Source organism: Mangifera indica, unplaced genomic scaffold, assembly GCF_011075055.1.
Source record: "Mangifera indica cultivar Alphonso unplaced genomic scaffold, CATAS_Mindica_2.1 Un_0004, whole genome shotgun sequence".
In the NCBI taxonomy this organism is placed as follows: Eukaryota; Viridiplantae; Streptophyta; class Magnoliopsida; order Sapindales; family Anacardiaceae; genus Mangifera; species Mangifera indica.
Window position 1 is genome coordinate 916711 of NW_025401096.1, and position 19141 is coordinate 935851.

Consider the following 19141-nt stretch of genomic DNA (forward strand, 5'->3'; position numbering starts at 1 on the left):
TTTTTAAACAAATACTCAAGATTTCGATTAGTTCTTAAAAAAAAAATTTATTCATTTTGTCTAATTGATTCTCAACCTTAATTATATATAGTGTCTAAAACAGTTTATTACTTCTAACTTATGAGAGATCAAGTAGATAAGATCAAATCGAACATAGTCATTAACACAAATAATGAAATATGAAACACTTTCTCAAACTTTATATTCATAGGAACACATATACCTAAGTATATAAATTGCAAAAGAAATTAAACTTTTACAGTTTTGTCAAATGGTTTTCCAGTAGTTTTTCCAACTGAGCAATACTCATACATAGGTAGTTTTATTTATGTGAAAGTTCCTAATAAACTTTTATGGGTCATTCTATTCAACATATTTTGGTCAACTTGCCCTAATCTAGTATGTCATATATTTGCATTTACATTCATACATATAAGAGAAGCAAATAATGACAAACTATCATTATCATAATAAAGGGTAACAAACACCATATAATCATTCAACCAACAAACCAAATCCATAGAAATAAATTCTATTACATTTTGAAAAACACCTAGAGAAATTCAAATTACATCCTAGTTTAAGAAGAACAAGTACTTTTACCAAGATTCATCGAATATTTGGAACATACTAGATTTCATACAGATATAGGATTTGACCATCATGTAAAAACTTATTTGCTCATGTTCATCCCTACAAAAGGAAGAACATCGATTATGCCTTTCTTTAACTTTAAGGTAAGTGTTATATAAGACTTAGTTATTCGACAGTTCCTCTTACTTCAACATTTGTGTTGTTGTCTACATAAATTTAACTCACCTTTTTAGAATTTGACAAAAATCTACTCAGTTAATATTATAGTACTATAAACTAAAGTTTCATTACTTTATGTAAAATGAGACAATATTTTTTCAGCTTCCTTCATTCACAGGCAAAATAACTCTTGTTGCTTCTATTGTAACAATTCATGTTGTTTCTATCTCTTCTTTTAGTACATTTGTAACTCTCTTGTTTTAAATTCTTGGTTTTATTCTTTGAGCATTAGATAAACTCCCTCCCTGCCCAGACTTAAGCCACTCACTTATGAAACCATAAAGAACTCGACTCTGCAATATATGCATGAGTAATTAGTCTAGTTGCCTCAAAGATGCTTGTTTTCTTAAATGAAGATGATTAGGAAATAATGGGTACTCTAATAAACATGTTAGAGCCTTTTAAAATGACAACTGATCAATGTTCAAGAGTTATTATCCTCTTACTTGTTTAATTTTATATTGTCTAATAGAAATAAGTTTTATTTTCAAACAATATAGGTATCATACCATTCTTAGATGTATTTCATGCCAAATGGTAGAGAAATTTAAAAAATATTGGAAAGGTACTGAAGGATCGAATGTCCTAGGAGGGGAGGTGAATTAGGTAATTTAAAACATTTTTTACCAAATTTAAGAATTAAACCAATTTATACAACTAAATGAATGTTGACTATTTTTAGTACAATTTATAAGAATGTCAAGAAATATTTCAAATAATCAATATAATCAAATAACATAGAATACAAGATATAAGTTTGAGGGATGAGAAAATCAAACAAGTGATGTATAGTGGTTTGGCGCAACTCGACCTATGTCCACTCCTCCAAGCTATCTCCCTTGGAGTATTCCACTAATCCTTGGTTGAAGATCCCCAATCAAGTTTTTCTTCATAGTACAAATAGCTTCCAATGTGCTATTAACATTTAAAAATGTTATAACTCACTTTCTCTCATTGGAAATCTCTAGTCTCTCCAAAAGCGAATCTCACACTTTTATAATATGAATTTTTTTGAGAAAATAAAGTTTAAAACTCTCTCAATGAGTGAATACGTAAGTTATAGTTTGATACAATCAAACACAAGTGTATTCATGAAAATGAATAAGCAAAGGTTTTGATTAGAGTGTAACACCTGGATTCAGGAATACCTATAAACTTTACTTCCAAAATTACCCTAGAGTTGATCCATGAGACATGAAAGACACCTGTGCAATACTAGAATGCAAAACTACACACACACATACATATATACATGTATATATATTATATTATATTATCTTATATTATATCTACCTTTAAGTGCCCAAAATCACATGCTGATATAAAAAATGTAACATCTTCTAACCAATAGGTGCATTACAGAAAAAGGGCAAGAGTTTCCCTATTTTATAAGGCTTGGAGAATTTTTTATTATGCCCTATAACACTCCCAATTAATAATTCAAACAAACTAGTCCGGCCAACCGACTAGATTTTCATCAATTTGATCACAATTAATGGAATAAATAAATAATAGTAACCACCAGAAAAATTACCACCCACAGGAACCTTATAAGATAATATAATATAAGATATTAGTTTGGGCGCTTAAAGGTAGATATAATATAAGATAATATATATATATATATATATATGTGTGTGTGTGTGTGTGTGTGTGTGTGTGTGTGTAGTTTTGCATTTTGGTATGGCATAGGTGCCCCTTACATCACATAGATCAGTTTTAGGGGTAATTTTGGAAGTAGATTTTACGATATACCTGAATCCGGTTGTTACATAGAGAGAAAAATTTGCAAGTGAATATCTCAATACTAATTTGCACTTGAATGTATGAAAGTTTAAGCTTTGCAAAAGTCATTCCCAAAAAAAATTGATTGAATTTATATAGGGGAAAATGAAGAAAGTTATCATTGCGCACAAAACTAGCCATTTTAATTTTTAACATAACGCAAAGTTTGATTGACTGGATGTAATTCAGTCATCCGGATGTTACATGGCACTTCTAAGGCATCCATGTGGCACTAGCTGTTAAAAAATTAATAGCGCAATTCAGTTGATTGAATTTCTGAAAGTCAAAATACATGGCTTCTAGTTGTCAAATTCAATAGCCACATTAAAAAATTTAATTGGTTAAATTCGGTCAACCAAATTTCATTACATTTCACCTCCTAAAGTTTTGAAAAATTATAATGTCCCCCTGAAACTTTGAAAGGTGACAATATAACCCATTTTGGAAATCTCCTTCAAAAACAACTATGGGATATGAAATTTTAGTCCATAAAACTTCATAAATTCAAATGAGTTATTAAAATTTGATAAAAATTTGTTTAGCTCAATAAGTTTGAGAAGCAATATTTTAATCCAAAAATTTGAAAGACATGAAAACAAATTTTTGAGTGAGCTTTCATAGACAAATAAATATTCTAATAAAGACTAATGCTTCAAGATTTACTAAACAAATCTACCTAGACTTGAGCTTTTTTTCATTTTTTCAAGAATTCTTCATTTAAGTCTTGTCTTTGATTTTCATCTTAATAATCCTTCAAATGCATTAAATGAATTTCGCAATATAAACTCACAATTAAGTAAAGTTATTAGTCAATATGAATAGGAATATATTAGTTTGGTATCATCAAAATAAGAATATAATGACTTTTTGAGTCAATAATTACACCGTTACTATTTGTTATTTTCTATTATAATTATTTTAGATTTTAAGGCAAAGTTATTAGAAGTTCAAAATTTATTATAAGTGAAAATTTAGTAGAACCATTAACTTTTAGGTTAGATGATATATTCATGATTTTTTTGTTGGAAATGTATAATGCATATGAAAAACAAGTATGGTAACACATTGCACACTTTAGAACCATGGGTAAGTTCAAGTGATTCATTTAGAGGCAAGTCACAATTATGGTCAATATTACGAAAAGGTAAGCAACAGGTGTTTCAAACTTCCAATTATGGTGAATTTTATAATTATATTAATATTAATAATTTTCCTTCAATAATAAATCAAAGTGAGAATTTTGATATTTTGGCATGGTGAAAAGCATATCAAAGCCCTTATCTTGTGCTTTTCACCATGACACTTGATCTACTAAATCTTCTAATGTCTATTGTAGCATCAAAATTAGTTTTTAATGTGAGTGGATGCGTCTTGGATGATAGACACTCAAACTTACATCCAAAAGTGGTCAAGGCCATCATGTGCAAGAAGAATGGTGACAGTAGAGTTCAAGTTATAGAATTGCATGGTTGAGGATATATTTGAAGATTTCAAAATTTTAGATATTGAAGATGAATAACAAGTTGAGGTAGATTTTTTTATTGGGTTTATTTTATCTTATAAGTTTGTTTGAACCATAGTTTTTCTCCATCATAACTGAGGTCATATCAATAAAGTTTTAGAGGTATTATACTATTATCGTTATGTAAAAAATGTTCAAAAAATTAATACATTATACATAATAAAATTTTTAAAAATAAAAAAAATTAAACCCAATAGTAGTGCGTCATGGTCCAGCCCAACCTCTTTGACATGTATACTCAAAAGAATGAAAGCTTACCAACATCTTGCTTACTTGGTATTCTTGTTTGCCTTTTCAATTATATATTCATTCTTACTAATTCTTTCACAAAAGTCATTGTCCATTAATAATAATGTGATTGCTAACTAGCTAGGGTTGCACATGCGTTATTCAAAACCCTATATTATTTATATTTTTTTTTTTGGTCATGAAATGTAATGGTATGTGACTCACTCTAAAGCATTAGTCCAAGCACATGTTGTACCCCAAAGTGCATATGTTACCAAGAATACTTGTATTATATATAAAGGTTTGTGCTTAAATTGTTCAATCAAACATAAAGCCATATTGATGATGTGAATGCCTAAGAATGGTAAGGTTGGTTAATTATAAAGTTAGGTAGTGATGGAAAAGTATGCAATGTTTGTTTCTTGAATACTATGACTGTGCATATATTTTGTGAGCAAATATGTTATTGTATTATCTATGAGGACATCCTATTTTTGTGTAACTCAAATATAATATTAATTCTATAAATGTATCATCAACTAATTTTGTTAATTAAATTGTATTTTTAGTACACTTTTCAAAATTCCCAAGTTAACCTATGCTTCACACAGTTTCTGATTCACCATCAAATATTTTAACAAGGGAGGATTTCGTAATTAGGGATGTCCAAAGAAAAGAAAAGATTACACCTAGGTCCCATGTTTTGCAAATTATAGATAACCTCCATCTTGAAATCTCTCTAAGTAAGTTTTAGAAACTATCCAAGCCATTGATTTTAGAGAAAAAGAAAAAACTAATGTTTACCAGAATTTTCCTTTGAGAGAGAATTAATTTTTGGCTTGTTAGCTTTAAATTTTTATTTAGATGAATTAAATATGAGAAACTAAGAATTTTGATATATGAAACATCAAGATTAGTGTTTTGTAAGCTGATTTAGAATAAATTTTATATTCAAATCTAAATTCGAATTGATCAATCCAAAATAGGAACAGATTGAGGTTAGGGACAACCTTCAAGCTGATATGTCAGCTATGTTTTGATTTAGCATATGACATGTTGTTTTTATCTCTTTATTTAAAAAAAGAAGAAGAAAGAAAGAAAGAAAGGAAAACTTTTATGGTGCATTAGGAAAACCATCATCTTAGTTGCAAGTGAAAGAAGATTGGTATAACCGAGTTGTTTGAATCATTTGCAGTGGACTACAAGTTAGATGAATCAAATTTAGTTTCGCCAAAAGGCAAAAGAGTGGTTGTATGACTGTTGATATATATACTATAATCTAATGTCAAGTGAGAAGACCAAATTTGACAAAATTACTATTTTGAAAAACCTCACATAAGGACTTTAAAAATGTAGATTACAATTACTGTAAAGTAGTAAGGAATTTTTTACTAATAATTCACAAAGATAATGTTGTATTAATGGGTGATTAGATTAGATGTATCATCATCAACACTTGTTTTGTACAGGTGGCACTGTTTATTATCGAAGGTGGTGGTGGTTGGTAAGTAAGCAGTAATGGTGATCAAGGTTGGAGAAGAAAATAGAAGAAGAGTTCTTCAAGCGACTTAAGTCCTAATAAAATAAAACTGTAATGTTCATTAATTAATTGTATCAAGTGATGATAGGTAATAAATTAGAAGAAAAGATAGAGAAGATCCATTTGATTTAATTAAGATATATATATATACACACACAGACTCAATGAATAAGAAACAAGAATATATATAATTCTGATCTGATTCATTCATCTCTACTTTGAACTTAAAATTTTCAAACCTACTTTATTTGATTCTAATCCAAAGTAAATAAAACTATTTTAGATTATCTTAAAAATGAATTGTTTCTTTGTTCATCTAGCTATTACTTTTTACAGTCAAGTGACATAATAATATTATATATTACACATACTTTTTACAATCAAGTGATATAATAATATTATATATTGGTAACAAGAGATTGGCATGCTAATTAAAGCACGAGACTAACACAAAATAAGCACAAGATTGGCACACGAACAAAAAATCCAATCATTTTGGGAAATGTATCTCATAATAATGTCAATGCTAAGAAAGCCATCTTCAACACTCCTATTACCCTAACATCAATTTCATCTCCAATGAACATTAAGTTCGATGTTTTGATCTTCACATTTTTCTTATAAACTCATTGTTTAACATAGATGACCAATCTTTTCCCATCAATTTTATTGGTTGTAGCAACCATAATTTCAGAAATGGTCATATAATTTCCAAACTCGTCTTGTGCAATCACAATGTCAACTTTTGGTGGCACCAATTGAAGGGGGTGCCTATTGGCAGCGGAAACCCACGGAAATTCAGCCGTTAGCACAATGTTGCGAGATGAAATTAGTAGAAAAAAACCAACAATGGAGAGGAAAATTGTATCAATAACTTGAATTTGTTGAGTAAATCGAGAGTCAAGTGAATATGTTGTAGTGTTAAGTGAATGGAGTGGGTTTATATAGCCTCCACCTCATCCAAATATTGAAAAAAAAAAATTAACAGTTTAATCGAATTACTAAAGTTTGCATACCTTTGTTTAAGATGAGAACACTAAACTAAGAGTCTTAAGGAATTTCTTGTTGTCATTGTATTCTTATTAGATTTGTGACCACTAAGATTAATACAAGGAAAAAATTTCAATATATCTATACATGCTAGCTTGAGATGTGAATAGTGAGAGATTATAAATTATATATCTATGCATGTTGTGTTAAGTTGTGAATTGTTGTTGTAGATTGCAAAGTCATTTCATTTTTTAGTTGTGAAAACAATTTTGAAAGAGAATTTATGTATTGTACATAGTATAAAAGTCATTCCAAAAATGCTATAACTAGGTGTTGAAAGATTGAAATGGTCAATTCTAATTAAAGGCACTCCTTTTGAGAGATTGTAAACTGTTGCAACAACACAAAATTAATGGCTTTCCACTTAATCCGGTACATTCATAAAATATATGATCCATCCACATATTGTTTCTTTATTGTGGAAATCAATGATTTGTGGGAATTATTTTATATCAAATCTATAATCCATAGTTTTGTTTCAACAAATCTATGTTCCATGGTTTTGTTGTACACATCCCTCTAATTAATTCTTTCAAAAAGTTGCAAAGGATGATGAGCTGCTGTGTTTATGAAGTAACAAATGGTATATTGAGATAAAAGAGATGATGAGCACATTTTAGAGATAGAAGTAAATTTCAATACGTAATACAAATTATTATATAGAGTTAGAAGTAACAAAAATAGGATTCGATGTCAAAAGTGCTCTTCACACTCCTTGCTCTGCTCCCAAAATATACATACAGTGAGAATAGTTAACGTTATACCTATAGATAAATTATTTCAATAGCCTAACATATTTTCTCAATTGTCATCATAACTTTAGCTCCCTACTATTCGAGGGTTTGAACATCCTTCAACCACCAGCTACAAATGGATAAATGAAATTACAAGTCTTGAGAAATATACAAACTTTAAACATAGTCAATGCAAAACTGGTTTATAGTTACATGAACATATTTCTTCTTCTCAAAGTTTCTATAAAAACAACCTAAAAACAAAATACATCATTAGATTTGTAAGCATTTTAAACTTAACCCATAAAAAATTATTTTAGCATTTTTCTTAAGAATAAAAATTCTAATAAAATTTGTTTCTATAAATAAGAATCTTAATAAGATTTGTCTTAGATAAAAATCATAGTACATAAACATATTTATTAGCAATTCATTCTAGTTTATGAGACTGTTTAACATAATCATTAAATTGTGCTCTCTTAAAATAAAAAATTTGATCTTAAATTTGTTATTAATGATACCTCCTCTATATAAAGTATATGAGAGATTTCTTCTTTCTCTAGCCACCATTTCCATACAAGTTACCTCATTGAGGAACAATAATGTTAATTAGATGTAGAATTGACTATACAATTGTTATAAATGATATCACCACTATATAAAGTATATGAGAGATTTCTTCTTTCTCGATCCACCTTTTTCATAAAAGCATTCATATTGACACAGAATTGATAACAAGAGATTGACATGCCAATAAAAGCATGAGACTAGCACAAAATTAACACGGAATTGACACGCTAACAAAAAATCCAATCATCTAGGGATAATGAGTCTTGAAGCAATCTTGAACACTTCTATTACTTGTAACAATGGTAACATCAATTCCATCTCTAATGAACGTTAAGTTCAATGTTTTGATCTCCATGTTTTCCTTATTAACTCTCAGCTTAACATAGATGACCAATCTTTTTCCCATTAGTTTTATTGGTTATAGCAACCAAGACATAAGAAATGGTTGTATAATTTTCGAACTTGTCTTGCACAACCAAAATGTCAACTTTTGGTGGCACCAATTGGTAATCGAAACCCATGAAGGAAATTCATCCACTAGCACAATATTGCGAGATGAAATTAGTAGAAAAAATTGACAACAAAGAGGAAAGTTGTATCCTTAACTTGAATTTGTTGAGTAAATTGAGAGTTAAGTGAATTTGTTGTAGTGTAATGGGGTGGGGTTTATATAGCCTCCACCCCATCCAAATATTGAAAAAAAGTAAATTAAGAGTTTAATTGAATTACTAAAGTTTTCATACCGTATTTGAGATGATAACACTAAAATAAGGAATTTCTTGTTGTCATTTCATTCTTATTAGATATGTGAATTCTAAGATTAATACAATAAATAAATTCCAATATATCTATACATACTAGTTTGAGATGTGAATAGTGAGATATTGTTTATTATATATCAATACATGTTGTGTTAAGTTGTGAATTGTTGTTGTAGATTTCAAAGTCATCTTATTTTTTAGTTGTGAAAACAATTTTGAAAGAGTATTTATGTATTATTGTACATTGTGTAAAAGTCATTTCATTTTTTAGTTGTAAAAACAATATTGAAAGAGCATTTATGTATTGTACATAGTATAAAAGTCATTCTAAAAATGTTATAACTAGGTGTTGAAAGATTGAAATGGTAATATGAGTTTAGATTCAATTCTAATTAAAGACGGTCTTGTTTGAGAGATTGTAAGTTGCTGCAACAATGAAAAGTTAATGCCTTTGAACTTAATACAATCATTAAATATATGATCCATATGCATATTGTTTCTTTATTTTGGGAATGAAAATTTTGTAGGATTATTTTTTATCAGATTTATGTGCCATGGTTTTGTTTTAACTATATATATATATATATATAGACACTCTAGTTAACTCTTTCATAGAGTTGTAGAGGTGAAAGATGAGCTGCCGTGTTTGTGAAGTAACAAATGGTATACTGAGATAGAAGAGATGATGAACACATTTCAGAGAGAGAAGTAAAGTTCAATGTGTAATACGGATTATGATACAGAGATACAAGTAACAAACATAGCATTCAATGTAAAAAGTGCTTAACAAATAAAACTTCACTCTCTTTGCACTGCTCCCAAAATATACATACACTGAGAATTGTTAACATTACACCTATAGATAAATTATTTCAGTGGCCTAACATATTTTCTCGATTGTCTTCACAACTTTAGCTCCCTGCTGTTCGAGGGTTTGAATATCCTTCGGCCACCAGCTACAAATGGATTAATGAAATTACAACTCTTGAGAAATATATAAACTTTGAACATAGTCAATGCAAGCCTTGTTTATAGTTACATGAACACATTTCTTCTTCTCAGAGTATCTATAAATGCAACTTTGAAAACAAAATACATCATTTGATTTGTAAGCATTTTAAACAAAATACAACATTCATATTGGTGCATGATTGATAATATATTAATGGCATGCCAATAAAAACTCCACAGACTAGCCCAAAATTAGCAAGGGATTGGCACATCAACAAAAAATCCAATCATCTAGGGAAATGTATCTCATAATAATGGCATTGCCAAGAAAATGAGTCTTGAAGCCATCTTGAACACTCCTATTACCCGTAACAATGGTAACATCAATTTCATCTCTAATGAACATTAAGTTCAGTGTTTTGGTCTTCATGTTTTCCTTATAAACTCAATGTTTAACATAGATGACCAATCTTTTCCCATCAGTTTTATTGGCTACAGCAACTGCAACATCAGGAATGGTTGCATAATTTCCGGACATATCTTGCACAACCACAACGTCAACTTTTGGTGGCACTGACTGAAGTAGGTGGCCATTGGCAACCGAAACCTATGATGGAAATTCATCCACTAGCAAAATATTGTGAGAAGAAATTAGTAGAAAAAATTGACAATGGAGAAGAAAACTATATCCATTACTTGAATTTGTTAAGTAAATTGAGAGTTAAGTGAGTTTCTTGTAGTGTTAAGTGAATGGGGTAGGGTTTATATAGCCCCCACCCCATCCAAATATTGAAAAAATTAAATTAAGAGTTTAATTGAATTACTAAAGTTTTCATACCTTGTTCAAGTTGAGAGCACTAAAATAAGGAATTTCATAAAGTCTAGAGGAATTTCTTGTTGTCATTGCATTCTTATTAGACATGTGAACACTAAGGTTAATATAATGATGTAGAAATATACAAATTTTAAAGATAGTCAATGCAAGCCTGGTTTATAGTTACATGAACACATTTCTTCTTCTCAAAGTATCTATAGATATAACCTAAAAATAAAATACATCAATCGATTCGAAGGCATTTTAGACTTAAACCATAAAAAATTATTTTATGATTTTTCTTAAGAATAAAAGTTCTAATAAATTTTTTTCTATAAATAAAAATTTTATTAGGATTTGTCTTAGATAAAAATAATAGTATAAACATATTTATTAGCAATTCATTATAGTTTATGATACTGTTTAACATGATTATTAAATTGTACTCTCTTACAATAAAAAATTTGAGCTTAAATTTGTTATTAATGATACCTCTTCTATATAAAGTATATGGGAGATTTCTTCTTTCTCTATCCACCTTTTGCATACAAGTTATCTCATTGAAGAATAATAATGTTAATTAGACATAGAATTTATTATAAAAATATTATGAATGATATCTCCACTATATAAAGTATATAAGAGATTTCTTCTTTCTCAATCCACCTTTTCCATAAAAGCATTCATATTCATGTGGGATTGGAAACAAGAGACTGACATACTAATAAAAACACAAACTGGCAAAAATTAGTAAAGGATTGGCATGCCAACAAAAAATCTAATCATAATAATGACAACACTAAGAAAATGAGTCTTGAAGCCGTCATAAATGCTTTTGTTACCCTAACATCAATTCCATCTCCAATGAATGTTAAGTTCGATGTTTTGATCTTCACATTTTCCTTATAAACTCCTTGGCTAACATAGATGATCAATCTTTTCTCGTCAGTTTTATTAGCTGCAACAACCACGGCTTTAAAAATGGTCATATAATTTCTAGACTTGTCTTGCACATCTACAATGTCAACTTTTGGTGGCGCCGATTAAAGGAGGTGCCTCTTGGTGGCCAAAACCCATTATAGAAATTCATCTGCAAGCACGATATTGCGAGAAGAAATTAGTAGAAAAAAACCAACAAATGAGAAGAAAATTGTATTCGTAGTTTGAATTTGTTGTAGTGTTAAGTGAATGGGGTGGGGTTTATATAGCCTCCACCCATCCAAATATTGAAAAATTTAATTAAGAGTTTAATTGAATTACTAAAGTTTTCATACATTTGTTATTGGATTTAGGTCCACCCATGACAGGTCGACCCATGATAGGTCGACCCGATGTGGTTTAATAACTGTCAAGGGCAGTTATAAGAGGGAGTTGAAAGACAGTTGAACATATATAAATTATTCAAATTGCCTCCCCATTAAAAAAAAAAAAAACACCATTTTTATCTAAAGAAAAGGAATTCTCTTTTCCTCTCTTGCAAAACCAAAAATGCAGAGTAAACTTGTCTCCCAAAATGGAAATCAATACGTAGGCAAATGGCATAGTGAAAATAGACTAACGTCGATACTTTGCACCGTATTCAAAGAAGCTTCATCGAAAATTAATCTGGGTACACAAATCCTTATTTACAGAATTCAGAGAATTTGATTTTGACATATTTAATTATTCCCAACATTGGTATCAGAGCCTAGGATGCATATTTGCTATGTCTTTTGTGAATCGTATTGCGTATGTTGTGCAAATTAGAATATGAATATTAAATTTTAATTTAAAAATTTAGTTTTGGGCACAAATTTAATTCAACCAAAAATGCATGAAATTGGTGTTGGAAAACATGTTGAATGAATAATTGGAATTGTATTACATGTTTTAAATTGAAAAACAACTCGAATTAAAGTCGAAATAGATGAAAATTGACCCAAAACTGAGACCCAAGACATGTTTTTCTTCCTTGTCGTTTTGACGGATTCTACGCCATTGGCACCAGAACTTGGAACGATACGTCTCGCTATCAATTAGGCTACAAAAGCCCTATGTGACATCTCTAGAAAATCACTGGAAAACGACCAATTAGAAAGACAGAAAACTAGGGTTCATCGTGCAAAACTGGATTGAAATCGAGTTGGAAAAACCTGATTACCTGACCCGTTGGTCAATAGGTCGATCAAGACCTATCAATCAATGGGTCAACTTATTGAGTCATCTGGGTTAAACCCGAATTGGTCAAAAGGTTGACTGTACTATTGATCGATGCATGTACGTAGATGGAGGGTGACAAATTGCATCCAACGCATGGCAACATTATTCTGGTGCATGATAGTTTAGGTTGGCATGTTTGACTTATTCCTAGCAGGTGAAGGTGTATTGCAAACACTTTACGGTGCCTAGAGGCTCGTGTGGCATCATCTCGATGTGTGAAGGAGTGTATGAATTTATTTTAGCGCATGATAACGCTTGAACACCTCTTTCTAGTGTGTTTTGGCACGTGAACACCTATTTCTAGTGTGTTTTGGCATGTGAAACCTGTTTTTTGATCCTTGGAAGTTGTGTAGTACTCATACTTGTATATGAGATATGTTTCATAGGTCTTACAGCACATAAAGACATTTAATACCTTATTCTGACTCTCTGAAAACACATATGAGTGTTTCGAAATACATATTTCTACTTTATGCAAATTTGTTGACTAGGGACCAACACATTACATGTTGAAACTATCAATACTCTGTTGAATTCTCTTAATTGGAAAAGAGATAATATTCATGCATGAATATGGGCCCCGTAATCAATGATCTTATTCAGGACAAGAATTTGAAATTTTTGGGATAGGTGGATTCATTATAGCTTGCTATAGAGCAACGCTTAATAATGTAGGAAGAGATATCTACTATTTTAACGTTATTCCCAAAACTAACATAATGCGAGGTATTTGACCTAACGCAAATATAATAAAGACTTTATCATAGATAAAGAAACTCAGAGATCAATACAAGTTGATAAAATAGTCTTAGTCAAAATAGATGATGCATTCGTTGTATCATATATAATTTTTTTTTTAAATTAATGAAATTCTCATCTAGAATTGGCGCAATTAGATTAAAGTTTAAAATGTCAAACATTTGTGTCATGAAAGATGATTGGGAATATAGTGAATTTTCAATTTTGTGTCTTATGTGAGATATTTTAAAATTTTAATGTATAATTATGACAATCGATGTGTATTTGATTGCATTGATAGCGTTTTGTCTGATACATAGTCTCTGTGATCTAGTTAACCATAACATCCTAGAAAATGATGGTTGATTTGAATGAGAATGATACTAAATAAGGAGAATTACAATGTATGGCATTTGAAAGTCACAATATCCTAGATGAGCAAAAGGCTTTAAAGGCCGTAAATCAGGTTTAGATAGAGTTGTGGCTGACTAAGGGATAGAAACCCAATCAATGCCTTACACAAACGTGATGTGGAAGCATATCACGTATGTAAGAAGCAAGACTTACTTAGTGTGATATCTTGATTAGTTTCATGAATAATGATATGGTATATGAGTACCAATAATGTTCAACCACATATGTTATAAGTATGGTTTTAATTGAAAAGTTTGGAAGAATTGCAGTCCCCAAATAAAGACAGTTGATTGTTAAATTTAATTAAATATCAAATCTGATTATGGAACTGAAGTCAACTACACGTAACCTAATACATGAACAGTCAGTGCATTTTGAAAAGCAATTTCTTTCTGATAGTGAAAGCGTATGAAGATGCATATGACCCACAATGAGGAAAGAAACACTTTTGTTAATTGTTCATACCACATAGAACTAAAAAACAAAGGCCCTTAAGATAGCTGAACTTGGTACTCGTGCATACGTTGCAGAATCAAGTTTTAAAAGTAAGTGGCTTAAGTCTTAATATGGGAAGAAGATTGTATAATGCTCAAAGAATAAGAACAAGGAATTGAAATGGGAAAATGGCAAAAGTACTAGAAGAAGAGATGAAAACAAGATGAATAGTTGTAATAGAAGCAACAAAAATTATATCGCCTGTGAATGAACGGAGCTAAAAATAATAGTCTTGTTCAACATAAAGTGATAAAACTTTATTTTTTAGTACTATAATATTAACTGAGTATTATCTTATATGGATTATGGACTCAAAAGCCGCTAACCAAGTAACTCATGATACAAGATCTTTAGTAGAATTTTGTCAAATTCTGAATAAAGTGAATTGGATGTATGTAGGCAACAACACAAGAGTTGTAGTAAGAGGAATAGACACGAGCAAATGAGTTTTGCGAGGTGGTCAAATCCTATACCTACACAAAATCTAATATGTTTCAAATATTCAACAAATCTTGACCAAAATACTTGTTCTTTTTAAACTAGAATATAATTTGAATTTCTCTAAATGTTCTATTGAAATGCGATAGAATTGACTTTTATAGTTTTGATTTGTTGGTTGAATGGTTATATGGTGTTTGTTACCTTACATTCTGATAATGTTAAATTTTTCATTATTTGCTTCTCCTATATATATGGATATGAATGCAAATATATGACATGTTGAATTAGGACACGTTGGCCAAGATGGGTTGAATAAATTGGCCTATGAAAGTTTATTAGGAACTTTCACATACATAGAATTGTCCACATGTAAGCATTGTCTAGCTGGAAAAACTTCTAGAAAACCATTCGACAAAGCTATAAGAGTTTGAGTTCCTTTGCAATCTATATACTTAGGTATATGTTTTCCTATGAATGTAAAATTTGAGAATATATCTCATATTTTATTACTAGTGATGATAATAATGCTTCATTCAGTCTTGTCTATTTGATCTCCCATAAATCAGAAGCAATAGACTGTTTTAGACACTATATATATATAATTGAGGTTAAGAATCAATTAGATTAAATGGATAAGAGTTTTAAGAACTCACCGAGATCTTGAGCATTTGTCCAAAAAAATTCAAGAACTAAGTAATGAAAAATAAATAATATGGCAAACAGTAATTCCAAAAAAAAAAACTTCACAACAAACCAGTGTAGCGGAGAAGAGTATTTAAACTCTATTTGAAATGGTTAAGTTAATGAAGACGTAAGCAAAACATCAAGTCTTTGTAATGATATGATGCTTATTACTACTTGTGTACTTAACCGATTGTCTACTAATCCAGTTGTTTCCACTCCTTATGAGTTATGGTCAGGTAGAAAACCTGAGTTAATTGATTGCAACCTTAGTGGTTAGTAATGTCTACCCATAGTTTTTCCTATAACTTTGAACAATTGGGACTGAGAAGAAATGAATATATCTTTATCAGATATACTGAACACTCCAAAGGTTATGTGTTCATTAAGAAAGATTCCGCTTGAAGATTCCGCTTGAAGATTAACTGAAATTGTATTATGAGATACTACATTTATAGAGAATTTTTTTTTTTTAATAGGGATGATGTTAATAACAGATTTTATCTGAATGAGATGAGAAAAGAATGAGGATAGGTATATCTTAGCAACCATTAGTTGAGTCCTAAGAAATAAGACCTATACTTGTTCTAGATAGTAGGAGCAAATACAATTGAGCTCTAACTTATTTCAAATAATAGGAGTAATAATCCTTAATTGCTTGTTTCGTTCATCTCAACCTAGTAGGAGCATTAAGATTAAACTTTAATCAATTTTGGATAGTGGAGGTATTAGTTCTCAATTGCATAAGAGTGGACGTCCAAAAGTCTTCAAGTGACGCTTTGAAGTGAAAATGAGGTTTTCATAACCACTCCCCAAGATGATGAAGAACCTGAAATAATAAAAGAAATTGTCTCATCCCTCGATAAGAAAATTTTGAAATGCATTGAAAGAAGAGATATAATACAAAGAAAACAAACTAATTCTAGGTTTTGGTTGACTTATCGCCAGATTGAAAATTCATTGAGAATGAATAGGTTTTCTGAATTAGTTGTAAGGCGGATAGCTCAATAAATAGATACAATTTCACTTTATAGTAAAAACTTATACCCAATGAGAATGTATAGATTGTATAGAAGGATATTTTCATCATTTATAAGATTTACTTCAATTTGTTTAATTCTAGCTATAGTAGCACATTTTAATTTAGAATTACATCAGATGAATGTTAAGACAATTTTCTTAGCAGAAAACTTGACAGAGAAATCTGCGTGAAATGAGATATAGATCTCGTTATTATAGGTCTGAAGCATAGAGTGCACGAGCTTCAAGGACGTTGTATGACCTAAAACTATCATCTAGGTATTGGTACTTGAAATTTCATAAGTGTTAATATTTTATGACTTTGAAGTGATTAATTAAGACCATCATGTCTATTTGACAAAGTCTGATAATAAATTTGTAATTCTATCAATATGTGTGATGATATATAAATAGCTAGAAATGATTTGAAGTAAGTGATAATCATTAAATGATGGTTGTCTATAATCATTAAATGATGGTGAACAATGTTTGAGAAGAAAAGTTCTTCAAGCCACTTAATTATTACCAATAAAATAAAACTACAATCTTCATTAGTTAAATTGAGTCAAGTGATGATGGGTAATAAATTAAAAGAAAAGACAAAGTACTTGAGAATGGAAGATCCATTTAATTTGATTAAGATGCATATATGTATATAAACACAAACTGAATGAGTGAGAAACATGAGTATATATGATGATTCCAATCTGATTCATTCGTCTTTACTTTGAACTTCAAACTATTGTTGCTCTAACCATCCCAACAAAAATTTCAAACCTATTTTGTTTGATTCTAATTCAAAACAAGAATATATATGATGATTCCAATCTGATTCATTCATCTTTACTTTAAACTTCAAACTGTTGTTGCTCCAACCATCCCAACAAAAATTTCAAACCTATTTTGTTTGATTCTAATTCAAAACAAGAGTATATATGATGATTTCAATCTGATTCATTTGTCTTTACTTTGAACTTCAAACTGTTGTTGCTCCAACCATCCCAACAAAAATTTCAAACCTATTTTGTTTGATTCTTATTCAAAGTAATTAAAACTATTTTAGATTAGAGCAATACGATACGTATCCATTTTGAATATACAAATATGTACATACATGTGTCATCATATAATTATGTGTTATTTTATTTTTAATTCAAAATCACCTAAGTATATGATGACACATATAAGTATTTACATATTTATACACCCAAAATGGATACACATAATTTTATTATTTAGATTATCTTAAAAATAAATTGATTCTTCAAATTAAGTCTTTGTTTTTCTAACTATTACTTTTTAAAGTCAAGTGATGTAATAATATTATATATTGTACACATACTTTTTACAATCAAATGATATAATAATGTTATTTATTGGTAACAAGAGATTGGCATACTAATAAAAGCACGAGACTAGCACAAAATTAGCGCAAGATTGACACACCAACAAAAAATCCGATCATATAGGAAATGTACCTTATAATAAGGTCAAGGCTAAGAAAACGAGTCTTGAAGCCATTTCAACATTCCTATTACCCTAACATCAATTCCATCTCCAATGAATGTTAAGTTCGATGTTTTGATCTCCACGGTTTCCTTGTAAACTCCTTGCTTAACATAGATGGCCAATCTTTTCCTATCAGTTTTATTAGCTATAGTAGCCACAGCTTCAGAAATGGTCATATAACTTCCAAACTTGTCTTGCACAACCACAATGTCAACTTTTGGTGGCGTGGATTGAAGGAAGTGCCTATTGGCAGCCAAAACCCATGATAGAAATTCATCTGCTAGCATGATATTGCGAGATGAAATTAGTAGAAAAAACCAACAATGGAGAAGAAAATTGTATCCATAACTTGAATTTGTTGAGTAAATTGAGAGTTAAGTGAATTTATTGCAATGTTAAGTGAATGGGGTGGGGTTTATATAGTCTCCACCCCATCCAAATATTGAAAAAATTAAATTGAATTACTAAAGCTTTCATACCTTTGTTTAAGATGAGAACACTAAACTAAGAGTCTTAAGAAATTTCATGTTGTCATTGTATTCTTATTTGATTTGTGAACTCTAGAATTAATACAATGAAAAAAATTCCAATATATCTATACATGCTAGTTTGAGATGTGAATAGTGAGAGATTATGAATTATATATCTATACATGTTGTGCTAAGTTGTGAATTGTGTTGTAAATTGCAAAGTCATTTCATTTTTTAGTTGTGAAAACAATTTTGAAAGAGCATTTATGTATTACTGTACATAGTGTAAAAGTCATTTCATTTTTTAGTTGTGAAAACAATTTTGAAAGAGCATTTATGTATTACTGTACATAGTGTAAAAGTCATTTCATCTTTTAGTTGTGAAAACAATTTTGAAAGAGTATTT

General features: G+C 29.8%; 1 protein-coding gene across 1 annotated transcript; it reads right to left on the reverse strand.

Annotated features, from left to right (window-relative positions):
- Positions 1–10399: 10399 nt before the first annotated feature.
- LOC123205382 (pectinesterase 2-like) lies at positions 10400–18552 on the reverse strand. The gene is made up of 2 exons (XM_044622325.1): positions 18295–18552; positions 10400–10561 (listed from the first exon to the last, which is right to left on the reverse strand). The coding sequence occupies exons 1-2, from the start codon at positions 18550–18552 to the stop codon at positions 10400–10402; spliced, it is 420 nt and encodes a 139-aa protein (XP_044478260.1).
- Between the last annotated feature and the right edge of the window lie 589 nt (positions 18553–19141).

Excerpts from the sequence above, each read along its gene's own strand:
- LOC123205382 (XM_044622325.1), bottom strand. The coding sequence starts at position 18,552 with ATGCTAGCAGATGAATTTCTATCATGGGTTTTGGCTGCCAATAGGCAC. Across the intron at positions 10,562-18,294 it reads GAGATGGAATTGATGTTAGG|GTTTCGGTTGCCAATGGCCA; the intron begins GTAATAGGAATG and ends TTTCCATCATAG.